This window comes from Alligator sinensis, unplaced genomic scaffold (assembly GCF_000455745.1).
Source record: "Alligator sinensis unplaced genomic scaffold, ASM45574v1 scaffold1907_1, whole genome shotgun sequence".
In the NCBI taxonomy this organism is placed as follows: Eukaryota; Metazoa; Chordata; order Crocodylia; family Alligatoridae; genus Alligator; species Alligator sinensis.
In genome coordinates this window covers 139,568-156,061 of record NW_005843160.1, presented here as the reverse complement: position 1 = coordinate 156,061, position 16,494 = coordinate 139,568, and the positions used below count along the sequence as shown (strand labels likewise).

Genomic DNA, 16,494 nt, shown 5'->3' with positions numbered 1-16,494 from the left:
CACTGGAGATTGATGGGGTGTCAAGGAGATGCAAGTGCTGTGGGCTTTATTCGCCTTGAAAGGGTCTAAGTGCATTGGGAATTGCCATCAGTCTCTAAAAGCCTACCTCTATTTCCAAGTGGCTTTCATATAATTTGCTACTGCTAGCGGCCTGCTCTTTGGACAGCATTCTCTGCAAGGTTGTTTGCATACAGAGTGCCGTGGGCAGACAAGATACAGAGAGTGTAGCATCAGATCACTGAATAGAGGGAATGGCTGGGGGTTCTGTGCGTCTTGTGAATTCTGTGCCATGAGACTGTCATGTTACTTGGGGATCCTGTAGTTCTTGTGCGGTCAGTTCAGGCACAAGGGAAAGAGTAGTGGGCAATGGGAAGGATGCAAGAGAAGATGCAGTGAGAAGGGAGAATGGGGTTATATATCTCTCCTATCAGCTTGATCCTACTCTGCACCATTTTTTCAACCTCAGCTTTTATTTCATGGAATAAATACTCCTTTGCAGACTTTCCTGCAGCAAGGCAACCTCCTTCCCTCCTATTCCCTTCCTTCCCCAGGGACACGCATTATCCATGCATTGCAAAATAGATCTTGGGGATTTTTTTGCTTTGCTTTTTACTTATACACAAACTCCTCCAACACATCAGCTGTGACTTCAGTTTCCCGATGCTGCCTTTATTTCAAACTGCTTTCGTTTCTGTGGTCCCATCTTGGTGCATTGCCCAGGTCTCTTTGGGTTAGTATTTTTGCATAACCTGCAGAAAATACAGAACAAAGCACAGATCAATCTGGCAAACTAAGGGAATCGGCAAACACCATGCTGTACATCCAAACTCCATAAATCCTACCTTTTAAATGCGCATTTAAAAGTCCTATAGTGTTCTCTCTGCTTGAATAAATAAGACAAGTACTCAGGTCACCTCTTCTATTTAGGAGGATACCTTTCTAGATAGCAAATTATTGATGATAATATCAGAATATCATAGATGGGAGCAACCTGTGTTGTTTTCTCATGATGCAATTGTTACAGTCTGGAAGCTTATAAGAAGCCTATTGTAATATCTAACAATTGATAAGCAATTTCCTAAAACACCTTTATTATGAACCCTTTAAAAGGTGATCAGTATATCCTCAATATAAAATGTGCAGAGCTTTCTCCCAGTGTTGGCTAGAAATGAAAATCACTTGGCACGTTGCTCAGGAGAAAGGTGCCTATCCTGTCCCGCAAGAACTAATGTATATCAGGCATCTCTCTTGTCTGGCTCAATATTTTGTTTGAGTGCAGTTATTCAGGAACAAGATCAGCTTGGAATTGAAAGAACAGTAGCTGTTCAGAAAGGTCCCTGAGGCAATGATAAGAGTAGATCTGTATCTTATGGGGTGTAGCACACAGAAGGAGCATGCCCTGCTTCACTGTAGCAATCCCTGCTGTGGCTCTTTTCCCATGTAGATGTGCCCTAAGAGTCTTAAGTCAGAAGAATACCTGTTCTGGGCAATTTCCCCTTTGAGACAAGCCCTTTAAATTGAAATTGGGTTATTTTAACTACTTGGCAATGCCAGTTTTACAAGTTAACAAAGCAGAGCTGCTCTCCTGGCGGGTAGTAGAGACGAGAGCCTTACGTTGCTGATCCAGTCGTTGAAGGCAGAGACACGGGTGAAGACGGAAGGCTTGTGGTAGTAATTGCAGCCCAGGGAGGAGCCAAAGCTGACTACACCATTCACTTCCCAGTTGCCGTCGGCACGTTGACAGTTCAGTGGGCCACCGGAGTCCCCCTGTGAGGAAGGAGAAGCACCATTTATTGGTGGTCCTGGCATGGAAAAGCCATGTCTGTCTTTGTGGCAGGAGAGACGCCATCACTGGCCCAGCTTTATCGTAGAGCTGGAGATGGGACAGGGTAGTGAGACCAGAGCCTGAGCATGGGCCCAGTCGCAGATGAAAGGTCTCTGTATGGGCCACAGAAGATGCGAACAAGCATCTACCAAATATTCCTTGGTGAGATCAGCTGACATGAGTGGTGGGGAGAGGCTTCAAAATACAGCTAACACCAAAGGGCTCCAGCCCCCCCTACCAATGCCCAAGTCTGACTTCAAAGCCAAGCTCAGAAGTCCCATGGTCCTCAAACTCACATTGCAGCTGGAGATCACCCCATCACCGCCAGCACAGATCATGTTGGTTTTCACTACGCTCCCCCACCAGTCAGGGCTGGAACAGATTGAATAAGGTACCACGAGCAAATGGCCTTGCTGCAATACGTCTGGGAGGTCACCGTTTGCTGGAGGAGAACAGAGACAAGGGAGTTGCCTTCCCACAGATAATTCAAGAATCAAGCAGAGATTGTAGGCAACCCCCCTTGCAAGACAGGATTTGTGGTTCCTCCAGGGACAAGTCACCGGCGAGTCTATGACAAGGGTAGTGGCCAACTCCAGTCCCTGCTGTATTCCTCATTGAGGGGAATGTCTCAATTAGACTCAAAATCCTCATTCCATTACAAATGGTTCTTCAGTGAAGCAGTGATGTGGACGAGAGAAGCTGATGGGCCAGTTCTGGCCCTTACCACTTGAGGATCAAGCATAATAAGATGACCAAGTGCTGCTTTTCACCCTCTGGTGATGCCCTCAAATCAGGAAGGAAGCACAGGGGCGAGGTGGCTGTGGGAGCCTGCCCTCATTTACTTGTGCATCAAAAGACTTCCCCTTTGGGGCTCTATCGGCAACATTAACTGGCGTTTCACTCCTTCCACTGGGCGTATTAGCACTAATCGACCCAGCAGCCTTCTTTGTATTTCAGGTGCACCCTGAGCCCTTACACAGGGTCAGAGTCCTATTGTGTGAGCAAAACGTTCTGCCATAGAAAAATCTCTCTGCTACGCGAATGAAGCTAGAGCCAGATCAAATACCTTCTCCCCCTGAGGAGGCGCTGGCCACTGACTAAACCTCAGTCCCAAAGCAGAGCTTAATTCCAAAGGGCTTTATTTCATTATTCAGCTATATAGGCACTTACTCTGCAGCCTTCCCCATCCTGTCACGTAGCAGATGGCTTTCTCGGTAAGGATGCTGCCTGGTGTGGGGAGGCAAGCGAGCTGGATTTTATCGCTCAGTTGGACGTGCTGAGAGAGTTTGATCAAAGCTATGTCGTACCTGCAAAAACATTAGGGGGTCAGAGGAAAGGCATTAGTGCTTCGTGCTTACAGAGCTGTTCCCCCATTTCAGAGCAAACAACTGGCCTTCAAGGAGCAAGGCCAAGAACAGCCCCCAGACCTCCGCAGGCGGTTCCATCACTTCAGACTTCAGGCACTGCAGCTGCCCCAGAACAGAGTTGCCAGCTGGCTAATTGGCCTCAGCATCACCTGGAGCTGAAAGGCACCGGCTAACGAGCTGCTCCCAGGCACAGCACTGCCTGGGATGTATGCGGAGGCATTGCTTCCAGCACAGCAGGTAGCCTGGGGTGATCTCCTGACCCAGAAACAATTACAACTCTGTGCCCACTGCACCAGGCAGCGTCAGACAGCATCCCCGCAGCAAATGCAGCAGAACCAAAGGTAGGATTGACCGTCTTCCAGCTCTCTGCTGAGCAGCCCTTGATGGGCAGCTGCTCACCCGTCTGGCTCTGATGCAGTAAGGGACCTTTGGCCATCTCAGCCATTGCATGGTTTTCTCTTCCCCTAAGTAAGGCATTGCTTCATGCAAATCCAGGGTCAAATTCAGGCATGAAGATCCCCATGCTCCATGAAGAAATCCATGGAGCCGTGTCTTCCAGCACAGAGTTATTTAGTAAGGCTCAGCCTGTGTGGAAAGCACTACAAGCACAGTCTGTGACAGCAAGGGTGAAATATGTCCAGGGCCCTGAGAGCTTTGAGCTCCTTCATTCAAAGTTGCTGCTTTTTTTCCCCTGCCCACAATGGGTGATATTCCCTCAGCTGCTCAGCCGGTCCCCAGATTGCTACCCACACCGTGGCTGACAGCTCCATCTCTTCCAGAACAGTCGGGAAGCTCAGCCTTTCAGCAGCTTCCGTCTTGCCAGGCACCGGTGAGTCTCTGGAGGGCACCAGATGATTTTTTTTGGCTGCACCTCCCTATGCAAAGGGGATTCAATAGTGTTTCCCCAGCCTCTTTGAAGCTGGTGCTGCCTTACCCTGAACATACCCTGCATGCAGGCCCTGCAGGAGCTGCTCAACTCTCTTGCCTGTGCTAAGCAAGGCCGGGGAGGCCTTTGCTATTGCATTTGCTGCTGGCTGTTCAGCCGTACAAAGCCTACTCAATGCAAACAGAAATGTTCCTTTTTTTAATGCTGGTTTGCTCAAACCTTTCCCCTCTGTTTCTCCGCTCCCAACCCTGCTCTGCTTTGCCTTTCCAGAGGTGGTTGTGTTTAAAGAGCTTGAAAAGCCTTCGAGGAACTAAGAAGGGATCCTTTGGGTTGCAAAGAGCTAAATAAATGAATATTGTGCCCTGGTCTTACAAATCCCCAGATTGCGTTACTAAAAACCAAAAGAACTGTCCAAGGGCTGTCTGGAGTTTGGAGGACAGAGTTGTCCATGTTTGTAAGCCTATGAAGCATTGTAGAAAGCTTTGCAGATGCTTTGCTTTCAGGCTCCTCTAAAGGAAGAGTTTGAGGCTGGCTTGGGAAGGGGGGGCGGCTTTGTTCCTGAAACCACAACACCTGTGATGCTGAGGTCGGTGACACTTGTACTAATGCATTCAGGCTGAAGGCCCCTTCAGCAACCTCAGTTTAACCCAAATGACAAATCATTCTAATAGGACCAAGCAATCAGGACTTGTGGTAGAGGTGATCTCTTTTATTAGACCAACTAGATTTTTGCAAAAAAAGATACTTTAATTTAAAATTGCAAATAAAAACCATTTTTATTTATTTATTTATTTATTTTTTGCAAAAATCTAGTTGGTCTAATAAAAGAGATCACCTCTACCACACGTCTTGATTGCTTTTTCCTCTAGACCAATATGGCTACAACCTGGATATCTAACAGGACTGTTCACTTGAGGGTTTTGCAGGACTTGACGTGGGCTGACTGCACGGCTCAGCACGCCTGTCTGATGGGGTGTCACTTCTCCCCATTATAAGGCTGGAGGCCGTGCTCAGTGGAGCGGGGTATGCATTTGGCAGCGTAGAGCTGCGCTAAACAACAATTTGTACTGAATGCTACTGGAGCTGCTCAGTGTTGGCAGCTTGAGCTGCAAGTGTAAGAGCTGTATGTATAACAAACGAACAGTGTGCCCTTGTTGCGAGGAAGGCTAATGGCATCCTGGGCTGCATTAGTAGAAGCATTATCAGCAGATTGAGGGAAATAATTATTCCCCTCTACTCGACACTGGGGAGGCCACATCTTTAGTCCTGCGTCCAGTTGTGGGCCCCCTACTACAGAAAGGGTGTGAGCAAGTTGGAAAGAGTCCAGTGGAGGGCAATGAAAATGTCTCGGGCTGGGGCACATGGCTGGTGATGAGGAGAGGCTGAGGGACCTGGGCTTATTTAGTCTGTGGAAGAGAAGACCGAGGGGGGATTTTAATAGCAGCCGTTGACTCCCTGAAAGGTGGTTGCCAAGAGGATGGAGCTGGACTGATCTTGGTGATGACAGAACAAGGAGCAATGGGCTCAAGTTGCGTCAAGGGAAGTTTAGGTTAGATATTAGGAAAAACCTCTTACCAGGAGGACTGGAAACACTGGACAAGGTTACCCAAAGGGGTTATGGGATTTCCTTGGAGGTTTTTAAGGCCCAGTTCTGTAAAGCCTTGGCTGAGATGATGTAGGTGGGGCTGGTCCTGCTTGGAGCAGGGGGTTGGACTAGACGTGACCTCCTGAGGTCCCTGCCAACCCTCATTTGCTACGATTCTTTTTTAGCTATTTCACCCATGCTTTTATGACAGCTGCTGTTGAAACCTAAACGATCATCACAATCCCTCAGCAGGTTAGGTTGCATGTCTGAAATTTCTGGATGGGGGAAAACAAGAAGTATGGAGAGAGAGAGAACATCCCCTAACTCTTGGCATGTGTCCTGGTGAGAGAGGGGATGTGTTGACTGAGTCGGGCACCCTGTCCTCCGGGATAGGAAAGGCCTCAAGTGTTGGATTATCTCTCTCCAATTGCAATATTTCACCATTTTGGAAACCTCAATATGAGTCTAAGCTCTTGCAGGTGGCTCTAGCTTTTGAGTTGGGGTTCAGGGCTGGTAGGTCTCGGGTGCTTGGATTTTGATACCATCTCTTAGACCTTCCACAAAAAACTGCCATTGACTTACCCATTGGAGACCTTCTTAGGGTTCCACTTCTCATGGACGATGATTTCTGCTGGAGACGCTGCAACCGATCCTTTTTCTTCAACGTGTAGGTTATATTTTCCAAGAAGCACCCGATATGTCCGAGAGGAACTGAGGAGGAAAAGAGCCAGAGAACCGTTGAGTTGTGTGGCTCCTGGCTTGCTGCAAAGCTGGATGCATCTTTGGGAAAGGTGGTTAAATAAAGGCCAGGAAGTGTTTGTGGGAGCTGTTTAAATGACAGAGCAATACCTGCTAGCAACCCTCTTGAGCAAAGTTAAGCCTATTTAACTGGGTTTAATTGATCCTTATTTGTGCAAAATTAAGAATGATAATTCAGTGCATGGTGCATATTACCCATGCTTTTGTTGGTGGGAGACCTGGGAAATTGTTGACTGTTGACCAGAAATGAGACTTTGGACTTGATGATCCTATTTGGCATGGAAGAGCCTGTTTTGAATGGGCTTTGGTTGCAGATTGTATGCTGGTTTCTGGATATAACATTAGCATAAATGGCTGGCCAAGGATCTCCAGCTGATTTACCTGATGCAGTGAGCAGCTGTCATGACCCAGTTGGTTGCAATGAGGGTTCCTCCACAGGTGTGAAACCATCCACCACTGTAAGAGTATTGAAGGGAGGCCTAGGAGCAAAATGTGAAACAACGCTAGGAGTGCAGCTGACCGGTGTCTCACAGCACGACTGGGGAAGGGGACGGGACAAGGACCATCCAAACAGTCCGGACTTTGAATCAGGATAACTGTCTTAGGAAAAGGGTTTTCCCCCAAGGTTTCTATTCAGTGTTGCTTTACCAAAGCTATTTGCATGGCTTGCTCCAGGCAGAATTTATTAGCTATAGAGAAATGTAGTGGTTAAACAGCTCTTTACTAGTCTGTGTAGAAATAGATTGGAAAATGTTGGCAGCTGCTGTTATCCAGTCCTGTGATCGGTTATAGACTTTATTGAAGCAAATAGGGGTGCACTGCTTTTCCCCCCATTATTTTTCCATCCCATTTTCAACCAAACCAACAGGGCCCTGGTTATTGATAGCTAGACCTTTCCTGGAGATCTTGAAACGGATCACAGGCAGGGCTCAGGAACCTCTTAGCAATGGATTGAGGAGATGGAGAATCACAAACCTGCCATGGCCAGCTGTATGGTCTTGCGTCGTCCCCTCCAACCACTCGGGACAAAAAGGGTTTGTAGATGGGATCCCCACAACTGAGGACTGTAAGAGAGACATGGTGGGATCCACTTTAGAAACAGGCAGGTATCAAGCCATCTCCAGTTCTATTCTGGTTGGTACAGCGTGCCTCTCACCCCGGTATCCGAGCACCTGCATGTTTCTGACTGGTAGGGGGGCGACAGGGTTAGTCTAGAGAGCAGGCAAGATAAAAAGCTGCGTATGAGCCGGATACGTACCCCCAGGGGTCAAAGTGAGTGCCACAAATAGGATCGTGATCATGGTGTCCCAGGGCAGTGTGCTGTCAATGTGCATCTCCTGAGCCGTCTTATATAGCTGCAGTGCATATCTCTGGGAGATCCCGCGTGGGATGGAGCGCTGCGCCGTCACCGATGGAAAGTTTTACAACAATGGGACGTACTTCCAGAAAAGGTCAAGGTAGCTAGACCTTGAAATCCAGGCTCCATCTGGGTTTGCTCTTTTTTGTTGAGGGGTGGGGAGAGCACCAGGTGAGCTGGAAGATATTTGTTCCAGCTGTTTGCTATCCCACAACCTTGAGTTCTGCCTGCCGATATATTATGGGAGAGGAAATTCCTGTGTGGCATTAATGTCATGACTAGTCTCAGTGCACTTTAGGTACTGCCAATCCTGACGTGTCAGGATAACTTTGGGGCAGTGCTTACAATATCCTATTTTTGGCTATTAGTACCTACAATAGCCTATTTTTATTTTTTAGAATCGATCAGGGGGTGGTAGTGTCAACTTAGCGTCATCTGGAACAGCTAATCTTCTTGTCTAGATCATACGGGGTACATCCAGCTGTTCCCATTTCAAATAAACACAAACTGGAGACACCCTGATCTAGGAAAAAAGGTGAGAGATTTTAGTCAGACTCAACCAAGCTGTCTGCTAAAATAAGCACGTTGCTGTCCAAGGCCCTTCAGTACTCTCTTATGTCTTTCTGCCATGTCGGGAGCCGTAACAGATCTATTCCTACTGCTAACGTGTCACAAAGTGGCAAAACAACAAAGAAGGAAAGACCACAAAAAATAATTTTGGGAAGAAACTTCTTCCTCCGAACACTGCTTGGAAATGCTGTTTCATGGGGAAAACTGGAAAGAGCTTGTTTTGTTCTGAACCGGAACAAAATGGAAGATGGTGACATTTCTCCCAAACCAGAAATTCCCCATTTGCGACTGTTCTGCTCCCAAATACGCAGCTGTCACTGTGAGGGGGAAACGGGATCTAGTGCCTTTGCAGCTTGCAGAAGGGGTCTCGAGGGGTGGTTACAAGAACACCAGCTCTTTGGAGTAGGCAGCTTCCCCAGCACGTACCTGTATGGTGTTGCCTGCCCTGTCAGTGGTAGATGAATACCTATAGTAAGAAAACCCCATCATGTGAGCTGAGAAACTGCTCATCAACTGCTGATTCTTGAGAGCATCTTCCTCCCCACTTTGATCCCCGTTACTATAGTATCTGAGCTACTCACAGTCTGCAATATACTGATCCGGACGGCGCGCCTTGTGTGCTGGGTGTTGCTATTGTCTATGTTTTACAGAGGCACCAGGCTTTTAGGTGCCATGCCCAGGGTCAAAGAAGAGGTCTGAGAGAACAAGAAACTGAACCTGGGTCTCCTGACCACCACCACAGAGCTATAATCATCGAATCACCCCTCACCAGGCTTTTAGGTGCCATGCCCAGGGTCAAAGAAGAGGTCTGAGAGAACAAGAAACTGAACCTGGGTTTCCTGACACCACCACAGAGCTATAATCATCGGATCACCCCTTCCCTCTCCACTTGGGGCCAGATCAAGAACGTGAGACTTTGTGGTCAGGGGCCAATGTGTTGCCTTAAATTGTCTGAGCTACTCACTCCCCACCCATGATACTTATACTCAGTCCTGTCCTTGGGATACAGCCCTAGAGCCTTCCCCAACATGTGGAGTTTGGCAGAGGCTGCACCTTGCCACTCATCATGCCTTAATGTCTGAGCTCTGAACTGCTCCAGAATTGGCTCAGAGTTGCGACATGCTGGTTGATCCCCTGCAGAGAAATGTTCAAGCAGGTAGCAAAGCCCGCGTCAAAACTCAGAGCTGTCGGCCCACGGGCTCTGACAAGATCCATCTGGCCGGTGGCAGCTAATGCTCTGGATCTGTTCCAGACGATGGGAGCTGGAAGCTTTTACTAGCCTGTGCCAATGCTTCCTGTCATCCTTCCATTTAGTTTTAAAAGGCCAATTGGTGCATGCAGAGGAGAGCGGGTGGCTTTGGAGCGTAGACGGGAATATTTTACAGTACAGCTTTCTGCAAGGATGAGTCTCTTAGCAAACGGCAAGTCACCAAGAGGAGGTCTGGGGAAAGCTTAGACAGGCTGGGGCCCTGCACGTTCTGCCTCCTGTGCTGCTTTATTTCAAGTCCCCACTGCTGGAGCTTGCAGACTTTCTTTCCATGCTCAGAGCCACTGAGCCGCCGTGCCCTTCTCTGTGTCCCAGGAAGGTAGGGAAGTGCTGTCCCCAAAACACAGAGGCACGGTGGGTTATGTGTGGTAGCAATGAATGGGCGAGCACTCAGGAGCGTCTGACTCTCATGAATTGCCAAAGCATATGGATCAGCTTTTTTCCCCTTATGCCCCCTGTTAGAGCAGCAGGCCCTGACTGTCGTAGAACAGGTGCAAGCCGGGCCCAGGAAAGCTGGGATTTGGTGGATATGGGCCGGTTGCAACTTGGGGGCTTTAGTAGCTGCCAATGGAAGCGCTCAGTCCCAAGGGTTGGCTTTTGCCTCCTCCATCATTTTTGGGGACATTCATGGAGCTCTTGTCCAAAAGCACAGAGCTTTTGGGCCTGTGTTCCTTAGGGACTCTTCTGTATGCATCTTATAGCAGAGCACACAGGGTAAATCCGTATTGTCCGTTGAAAAGTAAGAATGAAAGAAACAAGCCCAGTTTGATTCCAGTTTCCATCCTCACCCCTCTTTCTTTGTGTGTAATCAAAATCTACCTTAGTTTGACTGTGGGGCAAGGAGTCTTCCAAGGAAACAGGTTGAAGCACATTCATCAGCAGGCTTATTCTGTTGCATAGGGAACTGACTGAGAGCTCTTCAAATTGAAGTTGAGGTAGATGGGAGATCCCTTAGTCTTTGTGGAATGTAATACTACGCTTGGTCTATGCACTGGACCTTGTGTTAACAAGAATGCTGGTTTGGGATGTTTCAGAGCTGAGAGAGCCCTTTTGAGTAAATTGCTAGCCGGGGGAATCAAGCCAATGTAATATGAATTTCTTCTCTTCATTCAACCAATAGAATATCTTTGGTTGTTTCTCTGTGTCTATGATTTTGTCGTCTTTTTGTTCTACTTTGGCTTTCCAATCTCTCAGCAAAAGATTTCTAGGCAGCTAATCCCCAGAAATCACAGACTCATAGAAAATGAGGGTTGGAAGGGACCTCAGGAGGTCACATCTAGTCCAACCCTCTGCTCCAAGCAGGACCAGCCCCAACTAGATCATCCCAGTCAGGGCTTTGTCTACCTGGGCCTTAAAAACCTCCAAGGATGGAGATCCCACCACCTCTGGACTTGTAGAAACTCTTCTTGTTACCCTTCGTGTCCTTTGCTAGCTGCTACTTCAGTGGTGCTTTGGCCTTCCTGATTTCATCCTTGCATGCCAAAGCAACACTCTTATACTCCTCCCTAGTCATTTGTCCAAGCCTTATAAGCTTTGTTTTTGTGTTTTAGCTCACTGAAGAGTTCCCTGCTAAGCCAAGCTGGTCTTCTGCCATACTGGCTAGCCTTCCTGCGCATCAGGATGGTTTGTTCCTGTGCCCTCAGTAACGTTTCTTTAAAATACAACCAGCTCTTCTGGGCTCCTTTCCAACCTCAGGCTGGCCTCCCAAGGTATCCTGCCCATCAGTTCCCTGAGCAAATCTAAGTCTGCTTTTCTGAAGTCCAGGATCCTTACTATGCTCCTCTCCTTCCTTCTTTTTCTCAAGTTGATGAGAGTTAGGTTCCCACCTACCTTTAAAACTCTTTCTGTCTGGCCAATAGCTAGTGGACTAAGATTGGGGCTGGTAGATCCTATTACAACACAAATAATAGTTATCACACAAAAAGTAAGGTTGGAAAGAACCTGGAGAGATCACATATTGTACTCCCTGCACTGAGTCGGGATCAAATATACCTCCAGCAGGTAATGGAGACAGTCCGTTTTAACTCTGGGTCAGTAACACGCTGGGATTCGAGAGTTCAGTCTCAGTTTATTTCCTTCAGTAGATTTACATGGAAAGCAAGGATGGAAAAAAGACCATGAACCTGAGACGGATCCCACGTTGTTGTAAACCAGTAAATCAGTTCAAGTTGATGGCACAAAGCATGTTTACACCAGGTAGAAATCTGGCCTCCAGAACTGAATAACTGCGCGAGAGACACCATGGAAGCAGAGCTGAACCCAAGGAAGTTCTGATGAGAGGGGTTATTAGGCTGTTATGGGATTATAAGTTTCATTACGAGCAGAATCCCTTTGCATCCACATTGTCTGGTGGAGGAAAAGAAAAGAAAAAAGTGTTTAATTATCATTAATAAGCTCCATTTGCCAGAGTAATGAGTTCCTAGTGAAGTGAGTTCTGGCATACAGCCATGCTGTCTGCTCTCAGGATGGTGTATCCTGCACTATATCAGATCTCTAGGCCAAGAGTGACAAAGATGGGAGTTTAAAGTAAGGCTGGAAGGACTTTGTCAGGTGCCTCAGTAAATTGCCTGAGGTTTCATTGCTGCTGAGAACCAAGTAGACCTCACTCATATCCCTCTGAAGTCCATGGAGGCTTCAGCACTCTTCAAAGCTGGAACACTTTTTCTGGTGCCTGAGTAAGGATATAGAGGTCTCGCGCTCAGCCCCTGTTTTTTAACCATCATTGATATGGAGAAAATTTAGGCTCACGTAGCTAAGTTGCATGAGCTCACATGTAGCCGCTTTAATGTGCATTAACGTGCTGTGCGTCCATTGTCCCATACCACACGAATGCACGTTAAGCGTCTACATGTGGGCTAATGCTACTTAGCTAATTGTGCCTAAATTTGGTACTTGCTTTAAGCAAGGATCAAATTTAGGCGGGATTAGCCTAAAATCACCCTTTTTTAAGGCACATTAAGGGCATGCATGCGCGTCCACGCCCTTAATGTGCCTTAAAAATGGAAATTTTCGGCTAATCCTGTTTAAAAGGGCCACGTGTAGACAAGCCCGTTGACTCCTTGCCTAACTTCCTCACACCTGGGATTTGGGCCTAGAGCTCTAAAATGGAAGGAAAGGGGAAGAGGGGACTGGAGGGCTAGGATGGATAAACTGGGTGTGCTTTTCTATGCGGGGATGTGAACTGACTAGAGAAGGTTAAACCCCGAACACTTTGCTTTAACATGCAGACACCCACCTTTCGTATCCAGTCAGTGTAGGCGGAAACGCGAGTGAAGACAGTCGGCTTCTCAAAAACATTGCAGCCCAGCCTAGACACAAAGCTCGTGATGCCGTGCACCTCCCATACCCTGCCACGACGGCAGATCAAGGGGCCACCGGAATCCCCCTAGACAATGTAAAGTGCAAAGATCTTTAGTGCAGTAATAATCCTTGATGAATTTGGTACATGGGGAGGATACTGGGAGCATCTCTGACTTAATGCGCCTGGACATCTTTGGACCTCTCATGCTGTCCAGAGGTCACAGTTGAAAGAATTAACACTGAGCCCAGCATTGTACTTGGGATGCCTCAGCTTCAACCTATCCTCAGGTTCGGAAATATCTTGGAAATTTTAAGCGCAGCCTCTGTATATTTTCTGTGCTGTATTTGAGTCGCTCATGCTAGGAGGGATATGGGCAGATTGAGTGAAAATGCTCCATTAAAAATAGATGAATTATTGTCTACATGCAAATAAGAGGTGAACACACAGTCATGGATGGAGATGAGGGCTGTCAGGCTGGCTACTGTCTTTTCACCAAAGGGTTGACTTGCAACAGTATTTTTTCCACAAACTGAGCCCTGTGTGCGCAGGTCAGTATTTTATGAGCATGCATATCTTTGGATGATCATATTTCAGAAGATGTAGGCAGCAGTCCCACTGGGACAAACAACCAGGGTAGATGGTGCCCTATAGCCCTCATGAGACAAGGACAGTAGTGTCTTATGAAACAGTGTCAGGGCACATGCAATGAACTTGTCTGGAATAACAGGATCTTGGCTTATAGGCTCTTGTGCCAACATACCCTCTTCCCGATTGTGAACTGCTCTGCAGTCCCCTAAACTGGTACTTCAGACCCCACTAGGCTTGTCTGGCAGAGGTGCCAGGTCTCTGGTTTAACTGGTAGATGATCCCCTATATCTTGCAATGAGATGGGGTTTCACCATGTCTTTCAGTCAAAGCTGTTAAAGAAGTTTGTGAGCCTCACTGCAGACATTGCTGGCAGGACTTACTTTGCACCCAGAAACTTTTCCGTCTCCTCCTGCACAGATCATGGTAGTCTTGACAATGTTGCCCCACCAGTTTGGCCGAGAGCACGTGGCATAATTCACGATGGGCATCATTGCCTCCTGGAGGATGCTAGGGAGGGGTCCATCAGCTGTAAAACAGAGGAGGCCACAAAAGGGTGGGACTATCAGGAGTGTTTTACACACAGGTGAAAGGCAAAATGTTTCTTACAAGGCTGGTTGATATCATGAACTGTACTAAACAGATGGGGAAACTGAGTCTGGGAGAGAGAAAGGGACTTGGCCAGGGCCATCCTGCAGAGCAGTGGCAAAGATGGGAGTTGAACAAGGTCTCCCAAGGCCTCGTGATCGTTTCCTCCACTAAATCATGCTGCCCAATGAGGTGAAGGAGATGTAAAGTGATAATTAGAAGAAAGCTAGCTTGGGCGGAGGCCTAGAAATGTGCTGCCAGGAACAAGCTGAACTCTGCTCCTCTTAAATCTTTTTCATCTCCACCCTCTGTGATTTCTTAGTTTCCTCGGGAAGTTGAGATGTGCTCTGGCTCCCAAGGAAGAGCCAGATCAGCTGGTTTGTGGTTAAGGAGTCTGGTCAGTCTGGGGGAGGTATGCCCTGCTTCTTCTAGCTAAGTTCTTTTTGGCCATTAGCCCAGATCGGTGTGCCCAGAGCTCTCCTGCAACACAATGCCCTCTCTATGCTGCATGGGGTATAGCCTACTCGGCTCTCACCCTTGTCAAGGGGCAAGGGCCTTGGCATGCAGTCATGGAGCCCTCCATACCATCCCTGTAGTGTGGTGTGTGTGGGCATTACGGCACATACATTACAGATACTGGAAAGCCTGATGTTAGGGGAGGCTGCACTACTTACTGCTGATTTGGCCCCATCCAGTGATAAAGCAGAAGCGGTTAGTCAGGATGCTGCCTGGTGGCGGCAGGCAGGCTGGCTGGATTTTGTCGTTCAACTTCAACGGCCAAGGCAGCTTAAGCAGGGCAAGGTCATTGCTGAAACAGACCAAGGAAGGACAGGGAGGGGAAGAGGTTAATCTCAGCTGGAGACCGCTGTACAGCACCTGGTGAGATTCAACCCCCCTGGATCTCTCTCTCTGCAGTTGCTCCCTTCTGTAGATTATACTGGTGATGGGCCTGGCTCAGTCTCTCCGTGCAAAACTGGTTTTAGTGGGAGTCAGCTCTGCATGAAGGCTGCAGGATCAGGGCCTTTCATCAGCCCCGGGGTAGAAGCCAAATGCAGACACGTGCATTCTACCACGAAGATGCAGCGGGAGCAGCATCGCCACAAATGCGCTGGGGCACTAGGCGCCTCTCTCAGCATTACAGAACTGATGCGGCCAAGAAGAACCGCATGTCTCGACTGCAGCTGCTGGGATCCAGGCCCCCGAGCCCCTTTTGGAAGGGAGACATGGGGTCCTGCATCACTTGGGCCCCCTTGAGTGCTATTCACTACATACAGACCTTGGGATCTGTAATTTGCATTGTCCAAATGACCAGGGTGTAATATGGGAGCAAGCAAACCAATCAAAACCTGGAATCGCAGAGCTACCCCCACAGCCAAGCCTCTGACATTGCACTGCATGTGCCTTCCTTCTCCATTAAAATATGTCTTGGCGACCAATTGTGCACCGAATCCCATTCAGCAGGGAATAACGAGCCAGGCTAAAACATAATCAGAAAGTGTGAGTGAAACTAAAGTCCAAGTTGGCAGGTCAAAGCCCAGCCTTGTGCATAGAGGCAATAAAGAGAAGACTAAATAAGTCCCCTCTGTCCCCATCCCAGTGCTGTAGGAACTGGTGGATTTACATGGTGCTGCGGCGGTCCCAGTTCTCCTTCACAATGATTTTGTCTGGCCTAATAGCCAAAGAGCCAGGTTCAGGTGTGCTCAGGTCGTGCTTCCCCAGGTAAACGAGGTAGTCTCTGTTTCTGCTGTATGAACCGACAAAATAGAAGAAAATGTGGACAAGCTTGCAAGTTTCTGATTTTCCTCCCAAACCCTCCACTACCCCCCGAGGCTTAAGCCCGGCCCCAATACTGTGCCATGGCCATCAAGGAAAACAAATGTTAGCTCCGTTAACTGACAGCAGTAGAAGGCCATATCTACCCTCTGTTAGAGCGAGTTGCTTATTTTTGCTTCCCTTCACCATTGCCCACTCCTAAGGTATTTCACAACGTTGCTTCTCAAGACTCCCTAGCTCCTTTCTCAAGGACCCTGGACATTTCTTACCAAAAGACTTTGAGTTCTGATTTGTGCCCATCTCTCCCACCTGGTCTCTCTTGTTCATGTTGCTCACTCACTTACTCAATGCAGTGGGCTGCAGTCAGCACCCAGTTGGTAGCAATGAGGGTCCCACCACATGTGTGCCTCCATCTACCATTGATGAAAACCTGGAGGGAAATCTGGAATTCAAAGACAGGATGTTAGCTGGACTTTACTGATGGCAAAGCCTCAGAACCCGTCTCATTCAGGTGTAACGCAGGATCTTTACCTGCCAAGGCCAGCTGTGGGGTCTGGCATCTTCACCTCCTACCACTCGGGAGGCAATGGGTGGGAAGGCAGGCACGCCACAACCGTAGGCTTGGAAATGC

The 16,494-nt window shown here is 48.1% G+C and overlaps 2 protein-coding genes across 2 annotated transcripts in view; both read right to left on the bottom strand.

Annotated features, from left to right (window-relative positions):
* Window positions 1–685: 685 nt before the first annotated feature.
* Window positions 686–7,756, bottom strand: LOC102386889 (chymotrypsin-like elastase family member 2A). Its single transcript, XM_006037690.1, has 8 exons — window positions 7,681–7,756; window positions 7,398–7,486; window positions 6,804–6,901; window positions 6,246–6,374; window positions 2,996–3,132; window positions 2,122–2,267; window positions 1,615–1,767; window positions 686–749 (listed from the first exon to the last, which is right to left on the bottom strand). The coding sequence occupies exons 1-8, from the start codon at window positions 7,754–7,756 to the stop codon at window positions 732–734; spliced, it is 846 nt and encodes a 281-aa protein (XP_006037752.1). The 3' UTR covers window positions 686–731.
* Window positions 7,757–11,664: 3,908 nt separating this feature from the next.
* LOC102384740 (chymotrypsin-like elastase family member 2A) overlaps window positions 11,665–16,494 on the bottom strand; it is a 6,150-nt gene continuing 1,320 nt past the window's right edge. The window contains exons 2-8 of the mRNA XM_006037681.2: window positions 16,395–16,483; window positions 16,208–16,305; window positions 15,712–15,834; window positions 14,765–14,898; window positions 13,886–14,031; window positions 12,852–13,001; window positions 11,665–11,962 (exon numbers count right to left, since the gene is read on the bottom strand). Of these exons, the coding sequence (XP_006037743.1) occupies window positions 11,903–11,962; window positions 12,852–13,001; window positions 13,886–14,031; window positions 14,765–14,898; window positions 15,712–15,834; window positions 16,208–16,305; window positions 16,395–16,483 (800 nt within the window). The 3' untranslated portion in view covers window positions 11,665–11,902. The remainder of the gene's footprint in view (window positions 11,963–12,851; window positions 13,002–13,885; window positions 14,032–14,764; window positions 14,899–15,711; window positions 15,835–16,207; window positions 16,306–16,394; window positions 16,484–16,494) is intronic.